Source organism: Bos indicus, chromosome 7 (assembly GCF_029378745.1).
Source record: "Bos indicus isolate NIAB-ARS_2022 breed Sahiwal x Tharparkar chromosome 7, NIAB-ARS_B.indTharparkar_mat_pri_1.0, whole genome shotgun sequence".
Taxonomy (NCBI): Eukaryota; Metazoa; Chordata; class Mammalia; order Artiodactyla; family Bovidae; genus Bos; species Bos indicus.
In genome coordinates, this window is record NC_091766.1 from 44,189,858 (window position 1) to 44,210,086 (window position 20,229).

A 20,229-nucleotide genomic window follows, 5' to 3' on the forward strand; every position below is an offset into this window, starting at 1 on the left:
TATGACAACCTGGAGAGTACATATCCCAACTAAAGACATTTAAAACCAAAATTTTAAGAATGTTGTAAAGGCCACTTTGCAATCTTTGCTTCGTTCTCACCTCTACACTGGCCAGCACACACTATGAACAGATGCACTGGTTCATTTCTTATCTGAATCAGAAATTCAGATAAGAAATGAACCTTTAATAAAGAATTAGAAACTATAATTCTTTACTAAAGGATACAGGGAGAGGCACGGTGGTCCTCAAGAGACTCTTGTGTCTGTTGCCTCATCAGGGCTTTAGGCTCACCTCTATTTTCCCTCATAGCTATGAATTAACTAGCTAGTTTTTGGCTTAATGAGATTTCCACTGCATTTTAGAGGACGATGTTCACACAACAACAAGAACAACAAAAAACCCATTACAAACCTTATGTTTCCTCTTGCCTTTGTTGGAAACTTTCTCTGAGGCTTGTTTCTGAGCCTCTCTTGTGTGCTTTTCTGGCACATTTTTCTTTTCCCCCTTGGGTGGCTCTGTTTCTTTGTAAGGCTTTCCTGGTATTCTAGTCAAGAGATTCAGGTCAATCTTCACAATAAGTGGATACCTGTCATCAGGCTCACTGAGGGGTGAAAGAAGTTCCTTCTCTTCCATAGGAGAGAACATTCGTTGCCGAAAAAAGCTATCTTCTTCCTCCACTGAGGAGGGTTTAACGGGAGTCCTATTACTCTCAGGGTACTTAGGAGTTTGTGAGGAAGGAGGAAGGCTCTCGCTTTCATCCGAATCTGAGGATGAGGTATCTGTTTCTATAATTTCCCTTGATTTCTGGGAAGATTTACTTGTTGACTTGTATTTCTTTTTCTCTGCTGAAGGTCGAGGGGAAGATTTGGACTCCTTTTTTATATTGGGTTTTCTTGAGCCTTTGGTGGCCGCTTTGTGTCTGCTGGAGGGCATGCTGGTAGCCATGTCTACAGGAGTTTCACTCTCTATCTTCAGGCCTCCACGGGGCTCTTCAGCAGCTGCCTTCTCAGTCTTTTTGGGTTGTTTTTTCCCTACAGTTCTCCTCTGTGCTGTGCTGTCACTCTGGGCAGGAGACTTTTGCCTCCCACGCCCACTTTCTGATCCCTTTTGGACAGTTTTGGAGTCTCGTCCAGGAGTAGCAGAACTTGTTTCTTTAGGACCACCTGGATCTGTGTAGCTATTCCCTGTGCCCTGTTCTCGGCCTTCCTTTTTATAGCCTTGAGATGATGGGATATTACTGTCCACAGAAGAAGCTGGTGATACTTTATGTGGATTTACTTTATTCAGCCAGTTATCAAGTTGCCATTTATTTGTGGGAGGTGGTTCAGGCTGAAAAACAGAGAAAGTATGCTTTTTCAGTACTGAAACTTTCTCCTTTCTTCATAATCTCAAGGAAGAGGAAAAAACACAATGCCTAACACCACAAAAGCATTTGTTTTTCATAGTTCTAACTGAACCAAAGGAAAAGGCTAAAAATAATAATAGCTCTAATCACTTCAAAGAGAACATAAGCTAATTATTATATATATATAGCTTTTAAATATTAAATAGCCCTGTCAGGAATGCATACAGTACATTTAATTCCAGAAAGCAAACAAACAATGTAGGAACCAACAGAGATTTTAAACCACATTTTATCAAGCTACAGTGAATTTATACTATTTAAGACTTCTTTTCACCATAACTAAACAACATGAGTCACCAGGCTGAAACAAAAATAAAGCTCAAAGTAAATACTGGGCATCACCAGGGGCCTTCAGAGTGCCTACAGAAGGGACCCTCTTGGCTCCCTCTCACCTCAGGAGATGCACTCTGGGATGGCTCATTTGCCTCACTGTCACTGGAACTACTTTCACTCTCTGAGTCAGATCCAGAGCTGCTTTCAGATCCACTGTGGCTGCTAGAATCATCCCTGGAGTTATCTGCCCCTTCACTATTATGGTGTGAAGGTTCAGAGTTACTAAAAGAAATAAAAAATATAAATGACCAAAAGATTTTTTTTTTCAGAATGACAACCTGTAAGCATTCAAAGTTGACACTCCACTTTATTTAAAATGTTTACTATTTGTTAAGCTCTTCAAATTCTATGATTCTTAAACTTCATTATAAATGAAATAAATACTTCCTTTTAAAAAGTTTCTGAAATGCAGCATTAGCCACTAGTACTCACCTTTAATAAAAGCTTTACTGGGGTACAAAATACTCTAAAATTCATTTATTTTAAACACACAATTCACAATGATTTTTAGTTAATTTACAGAGTTGTAATAATAATATTTACTTTATAAGGTCAATTACTCTATCACTACACACTGTTATCAGATTGACCCTTCCACTATAAATAAAACAAAAAATAAAAGGATGCCTACCTTCCTGGTGTACTCCTTGGCATTGTCTTATCACAATCCTAAAATTAAAACATGAGAGGAAATCTATAAATGAATAAATAGTACTTTATCTGCTTAATGTGAACAATATGTGAAATCTTAATAGAAAAACTTTCTTCTCTAATATATGCATCAATGGTCACTTAACACTTATGAAATACTGTTTTTACCTGAACAATAACGAATTGCCAGGATAAGATTAAAAGCTGTGTTAATAGTTTTTCTTATCAACAATCTCATGCTTCATGAGGATGTTCTAATATATGCTAAGTAATAAGGAAAAGTCATTTAAAAAAAAAAAATAAGGGAAAAAAGTGGAGGTTTAAAGACAGAGTGGAAAACTATAATATACCAGTGTCAGAAAAGCAGGAATGAACTTAACTACCTGGATCATAAATGTATTATTCAATTATAATTCTTATAAAATACAATAAAAACAAACACTGTGTGAAACTAGTAAATCCTAAGCAGACACACCTGTTCTCCATCACTGTCTTCACTGCTGCTTAGCTTTAAGTCATCTTTTAACATACTAGAAGGAAAAGACAGAAAGGCTGATTATTTGGGGAATTTCATCATGGCATAGCAGAGCATTAGATATTCTACAATAATTCTAGAAATAATCACCGTGGTAGCCAAATATTTAATTGAAAAATAAAGAAAAGACCCAGTAAGTCTTACTCTGTCTGGTTTGGTTTATATCCAGAGTAAAAAACTGAGAAAGATGAAATTTAACAATTTCAATTTTGGAAGCTCTAACTTTTCCATAAGTAAAATATTCATCTTTGTTTTCTATAAATAAAAGTTACCTGCCACAAACTCCTATACTCACTTCTGTTATCTGTAATTTTTCTCTAATTGCAAATACACAAACTCATTCATTATTAAAACAAATTACCATACTCATACCCAACAGTCCACTAGAGGAATATGACTCTCAAAAAGAAGGAAGATAAAATGAAAGCATCAGCAATTCTCTTTCACTATCCCCAAGGTTTTATGAAGAGATATGTACACTTGGGTAATTGTGAAAACCAGAACACACAAAGTGCTAGTTCGTAAATGCCTTGCTATGAAAGATGAGTGCTCTTTGCAGATGTACAATTTTGGGCAAGAACCTTGGTTATACAAGAGAAATAACCATATATGAATTAAAAATAACTCCAGAGTCCAAATCTTTCTTAATCAAAATTCAAATCAACTGTTTAAAAAACACAAATAAATACTTTAAGTTAACAGTTCCTGGAATTAGTTTTTAAAAGTAAAATTATAGATTTAAATTTTCCTTAAGGCCACAGAATCAAAATCAAAATTAAAAACTGAGTAAGGAATCACAAAACACTCCTTGCCTTTTTATAAGAAAGGAAAAATTAACACAAACCTTAGGGAAAACTAGAAAATGTTTGATTTCTATCACCACTAGTTACATTACCTTTCTTCTCAAAATTTCCTGACAGTCTCCAATCAATGGAAAGGAAATCTTCTTTCACTCCTACTACTACTAATATTGTCCCCTCAAAACTTAATCTGAGTTTCTAAATCTGATCCCAAGTTCAGAGTTTCACATAAATGACCATGTTGATACAAAGTAACCAGATGATTATAGAACTATGAAATCTAAGGATGACCAAATAAGTGGGACAGATAAAAAGGTCTTCTTTTGGTCAAGGTCTCAGTACATCTCTATGACTGATTTCCTATAAAGAAATGTGCTTACTCTGAATTCTCTCAGCCCTTATGATTTAATAATGGCAGGTCAATGAACCTGTTTACACATATGAATATGTCAAAGCTTTTACCATACTGCTTAAGGTACTGGATGCTCTTGTTCCCTCAGAAACCAAAGTAATCTGCACATATATGGTAAGCTCCCATTGGTTTTCTGCACATGAATAAATATAATAAATAGGAATTTACATAATTTGAACTCTTCAACAGTCAGGTGAAATTTCTTGTATTCATGTATTTTCATTCTCACTCAATTCCCACTATGTTCAGCTGAAGAGGCTGAGGTTATCAGTACAGACTGTGGTTATACTGGTTATTCACTTTCTTTAGAATTTTGTTTCAATTACTGAATTAACTTGTGGTCTCAGGAATTCAGTAGTAAGTTCATTCTGTAAGTTGGAATTTCTTATCATCCAATATACCACTCTACTACATTTTGATACATATTTCTGGGTCTACCTATAAAATAAAAGTAGGAAAACAACACGGACAGTATGAACTATGCTGCTTTAATATTCTAAATTTTGTGGTCAAATGGAGGGTTTTACTAAGAAGAATCCTGTATTTTTTTTACGTGTTTTTTTGTTTTTTTAAACAAACTAGCATCACAAACACTTCTGAAAGATAAGAAAAAAGTGTAATCATAGAGCAGGGGTATGTAAACTATGGCCCCACAAGCCAAATCTAGGCCTATTTTGTAAAAAGAAAGTTTTAACTGGAACATAACCACACCCATAGTCTCTGGCTGCTTTTATGGTACAACAGCAAAATTGAGTAGTTGAGACAGAAACCATCTGGACCCTAAAGTCTAATAAAATATTTCACTATGTGGTCCTTTACATAAAAGTTTGCCTACCCGTGCCTTAAAAGATTAAACACATATTTCTAAGTGTTCTAGATATCCAGATACTACAAGTTAGATTTTGAGCAAAAAAAAGACAAACATTAAACTTATTAAGCAATAAACTTACGATTTAGACTGGTGTGCATTTGAAGTTTTAGAAGAAGGATTATATCTTTCTGGAGCAAAAAAGAATGCAGACATCAGCAACTACAGTATGGCTATTTATATTTTAAAATGTCTATCTATATAACCTCAAAGAAATAAAAACGATGGGATATAATTCTTCATCCATCAAATTGGTAACACTTTAATGTACATAATATGAAATATTGGTGGAAACAGGCATGTCACAAGTTATTGGTAGGACTGTAAATTCATACAATCTTTCTGGAGGGCAATTTAATGATATTATCTTACCAATACTGTAAATGCACATATCCACTGACCTAGCAGTTAAAAGGAAATGAATTTACACTACATCTGGAGGAATACATACACACAAATAAACACTCACACAGTTTATTATAGCATGGTTTGCAACAGCAAAACTGGAAACCAATGCCCATCTACGGGGACTAGATAAATACATTAGGATAGTTTCAACAATATAACACATTTTTGTTTTTAAAAAGAATGAACTAGAGCTTTATACTGATATTAAAAAAAAAAGTGACAGTTAGTTGCTCAGTTGTGTCCGACTCTTCGCGACCCCATGGACTCTAGCCCACCAGGCTCCCCTGTCCATAGGGATTCACCAGGCAAGAATACTGGAGTGGGTTGTCATGCCCTCCTCCAGGGGATCTTCCCAACCCAGATTGGGAAGATCCCAATTGGTTGATTGATTGACCTGGTTGGTTGATTCCCAACCAGGGATCAAATCAACCTGGTTGGTTGATTCCCAACCAGGGATCAAAAACCCAGGTCTCCTGCCTTGCAGGCAGATTCTGTCTGAGCCACCAGGGAAGCCCATACTGATATAAAGACAGTTCTAAAATAAATTAAGTGAAAAACACAGGTAATAAAGAGTAGGTGCAGCTTATGGTCCCATTTGCCAATAGTTAGCTATGGGCAGAGAGAATGGGGGAAGAGGAGTAGAGGTAAGGAGATACTTTTAAAAGATTTTAAGAGAAAATGAATACTTTCTGGCCTACAGGTAGTTATTTACTATGTATCTATAATGCTGGGTCCTTTTTTCCTATCTGTAGCTTTAAGACAGAACAAAGAAATAGTTACATAAGATTTGTTAACCTTAAACATGGACCTCTGCTTTAAGATCACTAAAGTCAACAAACTAAGGACTAAAAAAGCTCCACATTTTAATCTCTCTAAATAGCTTATTACCAGAGTAAATATACCTGAGAAGTTACTGCTCTTGGAAAAAGAACATTTTTTTTTTTTTTTTTTTAAAGCGAGCTTTATGGTGAAGTCCCAACATTTGCAAGGTTCCTGACCTTACCACTACCAATTCATACAGCCATCAACTCGTGGAACCACAATGAAACTCCCCAAAGCTCTCTTCCCCTCAAGTTCTTCTGAGGCCAAGAGAGTGGAGGTAGACAGGGATTTTGTAGCAGACATCAGACTTTCCTCCCAGCGAAAAAGACCCAGAAAGAATAGAATGGCTCTTGGGGATATGAGGTGGCCATCAAATTGAACTCATGAGCTCTAAACTATTAGTTCAAATACTTAATAAAAATAGCTTATTTTGATACAGAGTGATTTATAATTCTTCATTTTTTAAGCTAAGATTCAGTTCAACCCATTACTAATCATCAGATCATAAATACTGGGATAAGATACACAAAAGAATTATTAAAGAAACATATGATGTGACCACGAGAAATGAATGTGAAATAAACAGCTTAATATAAAAACCAAGAGGAAAAGAAATACTCACTTTGTTCTCCAGGGCCAAAACTGGACTGCTGAGACTCCTGAGAAAAAGAGACATAAAATTATACAGTGACATTAAGACAAAAAGTTTCATTAGAGAAAAATACTTCACATTAAACTACTCAATTCCAACTAATTCAATGGAAGATTCTGTTGAGTTACTAAGAATGCATAAAAGACAAAAGCAAAAACAAAACAAAGACAAACAAAAAAAGAATGCATAAAAGAAAAAAAAAACACACCAAAAGAATTTAATGATTCCATCTGATCAACTTCACCAATTCAATGGTCAGTAGTAGAGCTTCCCAGAGCTTAATACAGAAAAGTACCAATCTATGTAACAGTCTTTCTTTTATCATTTGTTTTTAGCAGCATCCTTGGCACTCATATCCTAATTTAATTCTTGGTCTTAAGAAAATGTTATTTTTTAAAGAATACTAATAATGATATATTAAAGTGAAAATAGTTATGCAAATTATATATACTCAAAAGATACCACTATTATGGACTAGTAACCCCTTCACAGTTATTCCCATGTCATTTTACTCCCCCTCCCTGCTCTCAATATCTTATAATTAGCAACCTGAGGAAGAGATTTGCCATACTCATTTTACATACTTCTTTGTAAGCCCTATACTAGCACTGTGTCTGGCACTCAGCAAGCATCAGTAAAAAGAAAGCCAAAATGTCCAGGAAAGAAACTTTTCAAACTCAACTTTCAAGACGAGAACAGCTATTTCACAAGTGCAAGTTGTACATTTTTCTAGGTTAAGTCTGTGGTACACATTGCAGTACACTAAGATCACACAAACATCCCTATTCTCTTCAAAAGCTTACTTAAAAGTATAATCTTCTAAGAATGACAGAATTATCTGTGAAAGAGAAATCCAAACAGTATCAAAGCTAAAATATAGTTTTGCTGTTTAAAAATACTTTAAACCTACATCAACTGTCAACTGATTTTCAACAAGGGTGTGAAGACCATCCAACACAGAGAGAATACTCTTCAACAAAAGATGCTAGGACAAGTGAAGAGTCATACAGAATGAAGTCGGCTCCTTACCACAGACAACCTGGAATAGATCGAAGAGCTAAATCTAAGAGATAAAACTACAAACTCTTAGAAGAAAATGCAGTGCCAAATCTTAATAACCTTGGATTTGGCAAAGGATTCTTATATATGACACCAAAAGCACACGACATGAAAGAAATAGATAAAGTGGATTTCATAAAAATTAAGAACTTTTGTGCTTCAAAGGATACCATCAAGAAAGCGAAAAGACAACATACAAACTGGGGAGAAAATATTTGCAAATCATATATCTGATAAGAGACTGGTATCTACAATATATAAAAAGCTGTTATAACTCAATGCTGAAAGTCAAGTAACCCAATGAAAAAACTGGGTAAAGGATCTGACTATACATTTTCCCAAGAAATGTGGCCAGAAAGCATATGAAAAGATGTTTGACTTCATTTGTTATTGGGAGGAAATACAAATCAAATTGACAATGAGATATCATTTCATACCCACTAAGATGACTAGAATCAAAAAGATAGATAACCGTAGTACTGATAAGAATGTGAAGAAACTGAAAGCCTAATGGGAAATACTAAATGGTACATCTAGCTGTTTTGGAAAGCATTCTGGCAGTTCCTCAGATAATTAAACATTAGAGTTACAACATGATCCAGCAATTCTGCCCCAGGTATAACCGAGCGAAATGAAAACATGTCCACACAAAAAATTGTGCCCAAAGGTTTACAGAAGTATTAGTCATAGTAGCCAAAAGCCCAAAACAACCCAAATTTCCATCAGCTGTTGTTGTGTTAGACACTCAGTCATGTCCGACTCTTTGTGACTCTGTAGACTGCAGCCCACCAGGCTCCTCTGTCCCTGGGATTCTTCAGGCAAGAATACTGGAATGGGTTGCCATTTCCTTCTCCAGGGGATCTTCCTGCCCCAGGGATCAAACTTGCACCTCTTGCATCTCCTGCATCACTAGGGAAGCCCTCCATCAGGTGATGAATGTAGAAACAAAATGATATATCTCTAAACAATGGATTATTATTTGACCATAAAAAAGAATGAAGGAACTGATACATGCTACAATGTGGAAGAACCTTGAATATTATGCAAAGAGAAAGAATCCAGTTGCAAGAGATATGCAATATATGATATGATTTCATTTACATGAAATGTCCAGAAAGGGGAAATCAATACAGAGGACATATTGGTTGGGTAGGACTGGGAGGGGAACAGAAGGAAAAAGGTTGATAGCTAAATGGTAGGGAGGTTCCTTTTGAGGTGATAAAAATGTTCTAAACGTTAAAAAAAAGTTCTTTTTGGCCATGCCACATGGTTTGTGGGATCTTAGTTCCCAGACCTGGGATTGAATTCGGGCCCTTGTCAGTGAAAATGCAGGGTCCTAAGCATTGGATCACCACAGATTTCCCAAAATGTTTTAAAATTCACTGCTATAATGGCCGCACATATCTATAAACATGCTCAAAACCATTTAACTGTATACTCTGAATGGGTGATTTGCATGATATGTGAATTCTATTTCAACAAAGCTATTCTAAAAAAGTCTTTAAATACATCAGTGACCAAGAGGTCATTCCTGTGAATCTTATTAAAAATGAAAAGAAGGATTTCCCTGGTGGTCCAGTGGCTAGGACTCTGCGCCCCCAATATAGGGGGTCTGGATTCAATCCCTGGTCAGGGAACTAGATCCTGCATGTCTCAACTATGACCCAGCACAGACAAACAAAACATTTATTTTTTTACATGAAAAGAATTCTCTACCCAGCCTTGAATGACTAATTGTCTTATACTCATTTACCTGGTAAATGGTCTAACAGTTTAATAACCTAAGCTTTTAAGTAGTCCCTTGATTCATTTTTCTCACCTCTGACAATAGTCAGTCAGCTAAGTGACCAAAAGCAACTGGAGGGACGTCCCTGGTGGTTCAGTGGTTAAGACTCCATGTTTCCAATGCAGGGGACATGAGTTTCGTCCCTGTTCGGGGAATTAAGATCTTATATGCCACACAGGTGGCCTAAAAAAACACAAAACCTATAAAATAAATAAGCAAATATGACTGGATTCTGTCTAGACCATCTACTTATATGCAACCCCCTCTCCTCTACATCTGTACTGCAAAGACGTAGGTTCTCACCTTTCTTCATTTACAATGGTCATCTAATGGATCTTCCTGCAGCCTCTAGTTGACCTTTCTAAAGTCCAAGTCTTAGTATATATCATTAATACTCCCTTATTTTTCACAGAGTGTACAATGGCTCTTCCTTTTTCCTAAAGCTGAAACCCAAACTCCTTGATACACATTCACTCACATATCTAAGTACTGGAAAAACACAATAAGCAAAAACTGACATGGCCTTTGTCTTCATGGAACTTAATGAGTATTTTTGCAACTACTCATGCAAATCAAGATAAAATAGCAACTGTGTTAAGTACAACAAAGGGCAAATGCTTGCACAGTATTATAAAGTAATATAAAAATAACAATTATATTATTATTATGTGTGTGTGCATGCATGTGTACATGAGAAACAAACATACAGATACACATACACACATACACCCCTGACCAAGAAAATGAGCAAAGGCTTTCCTGAGTAGGTACTGCTCAGGAGGAAATTTGAAGGATATGTAGGAAGTAGACTGGGAAAGAATGAGAAACATAAGTGTTCAGGGTAGACAGAAAAGCATGTGTAAAGGCAAGAAAAAATAAGAGCATAGCTAGTATAAAGAACTTCTAGGCAGCCCATGAGAGGAAAAGGTATAGAAGGAAGAGGGTTAAGAAATTAAACTCAGGACCAGAGAGGCTAAATCACATAGCTGATTTTTATAACCATATTAAAGATTTGTGTGTGTGTGTGTGTGTGTGTGTGTGCAGTTTACTACGCTGAAGAATTATCCAAGTACATCTGCATACTGTGATGATTACTTTGGCTATTAAGTAGAGAACAGCTTTGAGAAATCTAGAGTGGAAGTAGATATTTTTGTCAGGAGATAACTTCAGTGGTGCAAATATGAGATGACCACAGCTTAAAGATACTGGTCTCCAAGCTTTTTTGATCACGTACTCCCCACCACTAAGACATTTTTGCATTTGTATCTCCCAAATATGTGTGTGCTCAGTTGCTCCTGACTTTTGTGGCCCATCAAGCTTCTCTGTCCATGGAATTTTCTAGGCAAGAATATTGAAATGGGTTGCCATTTGCATTATTAACTAGTATATATTATGCAAGACCAAAATATTAAAAATTTAAAGGGCTCGGATAAAATAATAGAGTTAATTTTAAAATTGTATTTATCAATGGCAACAATGCTTTCCTTACATACACACAAAAGTACAGTCTGACACTAAAACTGGTTTGATAATTGTTCCACTGGGTATCACAAAGATACAGCTAGACAAATGGAAGAGATGCTATACTGACTAAATCATGATACCAAAATTTCAATCTTGCAGATTAATATGCAAAAGTTTCTGTTGAAATTTAGCTAATAAATTTCCAATGGTCACTGACACAAAACAATTTCTCAAGAAAATAAAAGGTTATGGTTTAGTATTTTTAGGAAATGGGTTCAAAACTCACTGAAGTTAGAAAATTCCGTTTCCAAGTCTTTAAAGCTTGCACATATGACAATCATCACAGTTTTTAACAACAATAAAAAATACAGGATTTCCCTGGTGGTTCAGTGGTTAAGAATCCACCTGCCAATGCAGGTGGCCCAGGTTTGATCCTTCGTCCAGGAAGATTTCACATGCAACGTAAGCCCCTATACCCTAGAGTCTGTGCTCCGCAAAAAGAGAAGCCACAGCAATATAATGAGAAATCCATGCACCACAACTAGAGAAAGTCTGTGTGCAGCAACAAAGACCTAGAGCAGCCATAAATAAATAACAATGGAAATACATAGTGATGACATTATTTTTAAAACACTGCCTTCCTAACTTGAGGCAGTTACTTTTTCATTCATTGTTAGGACATCACTTTTATTCTAAGAAGAGGGTTTAATTTATTATTTTATTTTATTTTTTGGGGGTTTAATTTATTATTATCATTTTAAATATGCTATGAAAAGATCTGATCTATTTGGGACTTACATGTGAAAGAGAGGGAGGGGAAAGGGAAAAAGGAAGGATGGAGGGAAGGAGAAGAGGGAGGGAGGGACAGAAAGGAAGGGAAAGTGAAAGTGAAGTCATTCAGTTGTGTCCGACTCTTTGCAACCCCATGGACTGTAGCCCACCAGACTCCTCCATCCACGAAATTTTCTAGGCAAGAGTACTGGAGTGGGTTGCCATTTCCTTCTTCAGGGGATCTTCCTGACCTAGGGACTAAACCTGGGTCATTGCAGGTAGATGCTTTACCGTCTGAGCCACCAGGGATGTATCTAAATCACTTTTAAGTGCACCAACTCTTACTGTCATTAAACAAATAATCAGTGACCTTCTGGGTTAATAAAAAAAGTATTTGGGAGTGCCACATCGGTTCTCCATGAAGGAAGGGGGAGGAGAAATTATCTATACGTTAAGACTTAACTTTTCTCTGTTATATCTTTCTTTGAGTGGTACACACACAAAAATAGCTTTTCAAGTATTTTATAACTGAAGTTACCAGGAGCCTGGTAGCTCAGATGGTAAAGAATATGCTTGCAATGCAGAAGACCCAGGTTTGATCCCTGGGTCGGGAAGATTCCCTGGAGGAGGAAACGGCAACTCACTACAGTATTCTTGCCTGCAGAATTCCATGGACAGAGGAGCCTGCGGGCTACAATCCATGGGGTCTCAAAGAGTCAGACACCACTAAGGGACTAACACACACACACCTAACTGAAAAGAGAGGCAAACAATATCTTAAATTGATACTAGTACTAGAAGCACCTACACTTTCATTCATCTATATAGAGCTAACTTTGTACACTGCATGATTTATTCTAATACTTGATTCTTAAATCTTTAGTTTTGCTTTCTAAATCTGTTTCAATAGTGTTTCCTGACAAAGGAATGCGTTTTAGTCTGTTTTCTCTGTGCTCTCTTTGTACTGGATTTCAGTCATTTTCTTTGCAATAAAAAGACCAAGTTTTTAAACAAAGGGACAACACTGGGAGAAACAACAGAAGAAGTTTTTAATAAAATTTTATTAGACTTATGTTAAAGGTTGTACTGCTGCTGCTGCTATTAAGTCGCTTCAGTCATGTCCGACTCTGTGCGACCCCATAGACGGCAGCCCACCAGGCTCCCCCGTCCCTGGGATTCTCCAGGCAAGAACACTGGAGTGGGTTGCCATTTCCTTCTCCAATGCATGAAAGTGAAAAGTGAAAGTGAAGTCACTCAGTTGTGTCCTACTCTTCGTGACCCCATGGACTGCAGCCTACCAGGCTCCTCCATCCATGGGATTTTCCAGGCAAGAGTACTGGAGTGGGGTGCCATCGCCTTCTCCAAAGGGTTGTACTGAATACCACATAATTCAAAATGTCACTAACAAATTATGATGCTTTCATCATTTTATCAGTTACTATCTCAAGGTATATGCTATATACACCAAAAGCAAGATAAATGATAAAAATGCATGTCAAATTACTGCTGATAATCTGGATTTTTTCTTATTTTTTCTGCTTATGGCATCTTTGTTTCTACTATGCAGTGGCAGATAAAGAGCTCATATATGGAGAAGGACAATCTCAACTTTGCCATTTACTTGTTTGGTCAGAAAAGGATTTGTGTGTTATTTTCTTTTGATAGTTTCACTGCAGATATGTCTTTTAAGCCATTTGTGCATTGGTGAAGATTAGCTGAATTAAAATCAGTTAACACAATCCATATAATCTTAACAAAGCACACTTAAAACTGTAATATGCCACAGCTAGGAAGAACAAATGAACAAGAATAACTATCAACTTTTCCATATTGAAAAGACCTAAACTTCTCTTTGGATACCTCACATACCAAACATAAAATGTGATCATAAAATGTGAGGGTTTGATTCCTGTTCAGGGAACTTAAGATCCAGCATGTCCCGTGGTGGGGCCAAAAAAAAAGCAAAACCCTATAAAAGCAACCTAGCCAAAGCAACAATGAGTAAGTAGCTAACTGAGCTGTTTCAGAAAAATAAAAAATCTAAACACAGTTCAGTTCAGTTTGGTCGTGTCCAACTCTTTGTGACCCCATGGACTGTGTAGCAGGCCAGGTTTCCCTGTCCATCACCAACACCTGAAGCTTGATCAAACTGTCCATCAAGTCGGTGATGCCATCCAACCATCTCATCCTCTGTCATCCCCTTCTCCCCCTGGCTTCAATCCTTCCCATATCAGGGTCTTTTCTAATGAGTCTGTTTTTTTCATGAGGTGGCTGAAGTACTGGTGCTTCAGCATCAGTCTTTCCAATGAATATTCAAGACTGATTTCCTTTAGGATGGACTGGTTGGATATCCCTACAGTCCATGGGAATCTCAAGAGTCTTCTCCAATACCACAGTTGAAAAGCATCAGTTCTTCAGTGCTCAGCTTTCTTTATGGCCCAACTCTTTGACCCATACATGACTACTGGAAAACCACAGCTTTGACTAGGTGGGCCTTTGTTGGTAAAATAATGTCTCTGCTTTTTAATATGCTGTCTAGGTTGGTCATAGCTTTTCTTCCAAGGAGCAAGCGTCTTTCAATTTCATGGCTGTAGTCACCATCTGCAGTGATTTTGGAACCCAAGAAAATAAAGTCTCTCACCGTTCCCATTGTTTTCATTGTTTACTCAGGTAAACAGAGTTACCTGAGTATATATTAATATATCTAAATTCAGTCAATAAACATTTACCGAATAGCTATTATGTGCCAGAAATTATTCTATTGGTACCATCTAAATGGCTCAGTGGTATATCTACAGCACCAAGAACACTGCCAGGGATTGTTCAAAACATACAGTTGAATATGAGTAAAGGTAGTCAAAAGCTTTAGTTCACTTCAAACTATTACTGGAAAATCTACCAACTTATCCCTAAGCACACTCATTCACTCTGCTTTCCCTCCTGTGAAAAAGAATGACATAATTGTGCTCTGTGTGTGCATGCTCAGGCACTTCAGTTGTGTCCAACTCTTTGTGACCATATGGACACTATATAGCCCACCAGGCTCCTCTGTCCATGGGATGTTCCAGGCAACAATACTGGAGTTGGTCGCCATGCTGTCCTCCAGGGCATCGTCCTGACTCAGGGACCTCCTGAATTGCAGGTGGATTTTTTCCCTTCTGAGCCAGCTGGGAAGTTCTAATTGCGCTCCAAGGCAAATATTCTCTATGCTATGCTATGTTATGCTAAGTCACTGCAGTCGTGTCCGACTCTGTGTGACCCCATAGACGGCAGCCACCAGGCTCCCCCGTCCCTGGGATTCTCCAGGCAAGAACACTGGAGTGGGTTGCTATTTCCTTCTCCAATGCATGAAAGTGAAAAGTGAAAGCGAAGTCGCTCAGTCATGTCCGACTCTTTGTGACCCCATGGACTGCAGCCTACCAGGCTCCTCCGTCCATGGGATTTTCCAGGCAAGAGTACTGGAGTCGGGTGCCACTGCCTTCTCTTGGGCACAAATTTCAATTCCTCTTGTGAAGATTTCCTAAAATTACCTTCTTTCTTTCCCACTTATCGCTTGCTTTTCCTATTTTTAACAAAATCACTTTCATCAGCATATAAATATGATAAAATGCCCTCATCTTATAAAAAGTACTCCCCAGGCAATATCATCATACCTTTTTTTGGCACCACCACATTTCTCTGCTCCCTTCTACACAAAATAAAATCTCCGTTTATATAATCACTGCCTTTAATACCTTTTTAGCCCACTGCAACCTTCTCTTGCCCTCATCTTTGTAACTAAAAATGTCACCAATAAAGAATACATTCTCAAAATTTCCCTGGTGGTCCAGAGGTTCAGAATCCCCCTTGCAAAGCAGTGGACATGGGTTCGATCCCTGGTCAGGGAACTAAGATCCCTCATGCTGCATGGCAACTAAGCCAACTGAGCCCATGTGCTGCAACTACTAGCCCCCCACTCCCACCACAATTAAGAGAGTCCAAGCACTGCATGTTGAAACAAAGGTCCCATGTGCCACAACTAAGACCAGATGCAGTCAAATGAATAAAAATTTAAAAAAGAATACTCTGTCAAATACTATATGATATCACTTACATGTAAATGCTAAAGCATGACACAAATGAACTTATCTGTGAAACAGGAACCAAATCACAGACATAAAGAACAGCATTGTGGTTGCCAAGGGGGAGGGAGCAGGAGAGGGATGGACTGGGAGTTTGGGATTAGCAGATACAAACTATTATAAACAGAATGGATAAACAACAAGGTCCTACTGTATAGCATAGGGAACTATATTCAATATCACATGATAAACCATATGGAAAAGAATATGAAGATGAATGTATATAAAACTGAATCACTTTGAACTGTAGCCCATCAGACTCCTCTGTCCATGAAATTTCCTAGGCAAGAATACCAGAGTAGGTTGCCATTTCCCCCCTGGAAAATCCTCAGATACTTGAAAATAAAACTACATGCTTCTAAATAACCCATGGCTCTAAGAAGAAGTCACAGAAGAAATTAGGGAAATATTTTGCACTGAATGATAATAAAAACACAATATATCACAATTTGTGAGATACATTTTAAAAAAGGGCTTAGAGGGAAACTGATAGTTTTAAACACTTAAAACAAGAAATGTTTACAATCTATGATCTAAGCTTCCAAATTCATAAATCAGAAGAAAAGCAAATAAAACCCAAAATAGGCAGAAAGAAGAAAATAATCACAATAAAAGCAAAAATCAAAGAAATAGAAAACTGAAACAGCTAAAGGATGGTTCTTGGAACCGACAATATAACTGATAAATGACTAGCTAGACAGATCAAGGAAAACAAAAAGAGAAACTACAAATAATCAGTAGCAGGGGAAAGAGAACTTTACTATAGATCTTACAGACATTATAGAATAAGTATAGCTTATTAATGACACTGGGCCAATAAATCTGACTGAAAAGAAAAAAATTACCAAAACTGACATAAGAAATAGAAAATTTGAATAGCCTTATATTTAATAAAGAAATAATAAATTTAATTTGTAATTTTAAATCTTCCAGTCGAGAATACTAGGGGTACAGTTAGCTTCACTGTTGAGTTATATTAAACACACAAGGAAGAATTAATGTTAATATTTCACAAACTATTTCAGAAAATAAAGATGAAGGGAACATTTCCTTGCTCCTTTTAAGAAGGACAGCACTATCCTGATATCAGACCAAAGACATTATTAGAAAAAAAGAAAAAAGAAACCTATCAACTCTGGCATCACTACACCCCCGCCCCCCCAAGGCAAAGGTGAAAAATCTGAACTAATATTTCAAAAAGAAGAATGGCCAATAAGCTCATAAAGAGGTTCAGTGTCATTAGACATCAGGGAAATACAAATTAAAACCAGTATGAGATACTGCTGCTGCTAAGTCACTTCAGTCGTGTCCGACTCTGTGTGACCCCATAGACGGCAGCCCACCAGGCTCCCCCGATCCTGGGATTCTCCAGGCAAGAACACTGGAGTGGGTTGCCATTTCCTTCTCCAAATGAGATACTGCTAATGCCCAATAAAATGGTAGAAACTAAAAAGAATGACAATACCAAATGTAAGATGTTAAACAAATGAAATCAGTCCTGAATACTCATTGGAAGGACTGATGCTGAAGCTGAAACTCCCAACACTTTGGCTACCTGATACAAAGAACTGACTCACTAGAAAAGACTCTGATGATGGGAAAGATTGAAGGTGGGAGGAGAAGGGGATGACAGAGGATGAGATGGTTGGATGGCATCACTGACTCAATGGACATGAGTTTCAGTAAGCTCTGGGAGTTGGGGATGGACAGGGAAGCCTGGTGTGCTGCAGTCCATGGGGTTGCAAAGAGTCAGACATGACTGAGCGACTGAACTGAACTGAAAACAAATGAAACTATTATACACGACCAGGAAATGGGAGTGGATAAGGTAGGAGTGTGGTACAACCAATTTAGCACGCACTTGATACACAATCCAGAAATTCTACTTTTTTCTGTATGACTCAGTATACCCGTAAGAAAAGACAATACAAGTTCACACAAAGAATTGTTAGTCAATGTTTATAAATACTCAATTCTTAATAGGTCAAATCTAGAAACAACTCAATGTTTATCAACAGGTGAATGAATAAATAAATTTTGGTATTTTTATACAATGGAAATAAAAATAAACTATGAATATAAAGAAAAACATTACTGATACATTCAAGAACATGGAAGAATTCCAAAAGTATATACTGAGCAGAAGAATGCAAATATATATGCCAAAAATATATATACATTGTATGGATTACATTTATATGAAATTCAAGAGAAAGCAAAACTTACCTATAGTGACATAGAACAGATAGCAATTGTGCGGGGCCAGTGGTGGGGTGAGGTGGACTGGAAAGGAACTTGAGGGAACTTTGTGGGTTGAAGGAAATGTTCTAATTCTTAATTAACATGGTGCTTATAAAGGTGCATATGTCTATCAAAACTCAGGCTGTATATTATATGTGCATTTTTTATGTGTAAACATAGCTGACTTAAAAAGTAAAAGAGTGGTATGACACACATACATGCAGAGAGTTTTCTCTCTACCTCGTATCACTCACAAAAATAAATGGAGCTAAATATAAACAAAGGAAATAAAACTACAATCACATTAAAAGAAAAATGAGAAGTTATGATCCTGGAGATGGAAAAACCTTCTTTAACAAGACATTAAAGAGTAAAAGCTTTATACAAGAGAAAGATAAATTTATTCATCAAACAAAATCTTTTAGACCATAAAACTTAAATGGGCACTAAGTGGGAGAAACATTTGCAGTATGTGGAACAAATTATTCAAATCTAGAATTCAAACAAAACAACATGAAACAAAAACAGAAATTTTCTTAAAACTCATTAGGCAAAAGGTATAGCCCCAAGGGCAGAAGAAATAGGCCAATTAATCCACATAGACATTAAATGGATGACAAATCTGTAAAGATGATGAACCTCCCCAGCAATCTAGGAAATAGAATACTATTTCCTACTCAAAAGATTGGTGATTAAAATAATAAATAGCAGTGTGCATGTAAGGAATAAAAGGAAATACAAGTGCAGGTATTGACTAGCACAATTACCACAGAGGGAATTTGAGAGTATATACTAACTATATACTCTCAATATTCAACAATCTTATTTCTTGCTTTTTACACAAAAGAAACTCATATGCACACAAGAAGGCATGAATAAAAGTTATCCACTATAGCAATGTTTATAGAAATGAAAACTTGGCAACAAGATAAATATCAAAGGGAAATGGCTAAATAAATTTAAATTAAGATATAAAATGGATGCAATTAAAAGAACTGAATACCTCTATATGTAATATATTATATATAATAACATGAGAAAGTATCTAAGATCTATTGCTGACTGATTAAAAATACAGAATAATATATCTATACAGAAATTAAATGAGAAAATGTTTATATGTAATGATTCCATTATATGTACATATAAATGCATTTGAAAAGACTTGTAAACGTATGCATGAAGTAGCTCTGGTAAGATGGAGGAGGCAGAATATGGAGAAGGCTATTATTAGGGGTCCTTCTTACATTACTGTCATAAGTATAAATTAATGTTTAAAAAAACAAATCTGTTGATTTTAGATGAGCCTGGAATTATTGTCTGAAGAACCATTACCACAGACTGTAAGTACGGTTGTTGCATCCTCTGGAAACCCTCACCATCTGTGAGGCCAAGAATATCACAATAGTTCACAATAAACAGTGATGACCTCTAGGTCTCTATCACAAGTTGCCTTCAAAGATTTTCCAAGTTTCTCTCAATGTAAGTCAATCTCAATTCTAAGGTCTAGTTTTATTTTCTTCATAGTAATTACCACTATCTGAAGTTACCTATTCATTCACTTATTTGTTATCTATCTCCCACTAAAATGGGAATGGCAAGATAATTCTGAATTCACATGATTTTAGTCAAGCCATTTAGAGTTTTCTTACAGTATAAAGACACATTTTATTTACTTACCTTAGTTGGAAAAGGAAATTTGGAAGGTTCTGTTTTGCATGGTGTATGAATAGCCGTTAGAGGGGGAGGCCATGAATGCGTCATCTCCTGAAATGTAATTATTACAGTTTGTTTTCAAGCAGGTCAAGGATAAAAATTACACAGCTAAAAACCAGATCTGTATTATAAATGCTGGTTTTGTGACTGCTCCTCCGAAGGTGTACATATTTAATTAATAATA

General features: G+C 36.6%; 1 protein-coding gene across 3 annotated transcripts in view; it reads right to left on the minus strand.

The window, feature by feature from the left end:
* AFF4 (ALF transcription elongation factor 4) overlaps window positions 1-20,229 on the minus strand; it is an 85,072-nt gene that overhangs the window by 25,431 nt on the left and 39,412 nt on the right. For 2 of the 3 annotated variants that reach the window (XM_019964907.2, XM_019964908.2), the window contains 7 exons: window positions 20,010-20,096; window positions 6,858-6,894; window positions 5,088-5,136; window positions 2,866-2,920; window positions 2,371-2,408; window positions 1,799-1,961; window positions 413-1,330 (listed from right to left, as the gene is read on the minus strand). In XM_019964907.2, the coding sequence (XP_019820466.1) occupies window positions 413-1,330; window positions 1,799-1,961; window positions 2,371-2,408; window positions 2,866-2,920; window positions 5,088-5,136; window positions 6,858-6,894; window positions 20,010-20,096 (1,347 nt within the window). The remainder of the gene's footprint in view (window positions 1-412; window positions 1,331-1,798; window positions 1,962-2,370; window positions 2,409-2,865; window positions 2,921-5,087; window positions 5,137-6,857; window positions 6,895-20,009; window positions 20,097-20,229) is intronic. The other variant, XM_019964909.2, reaches the window with a different exon arrangement.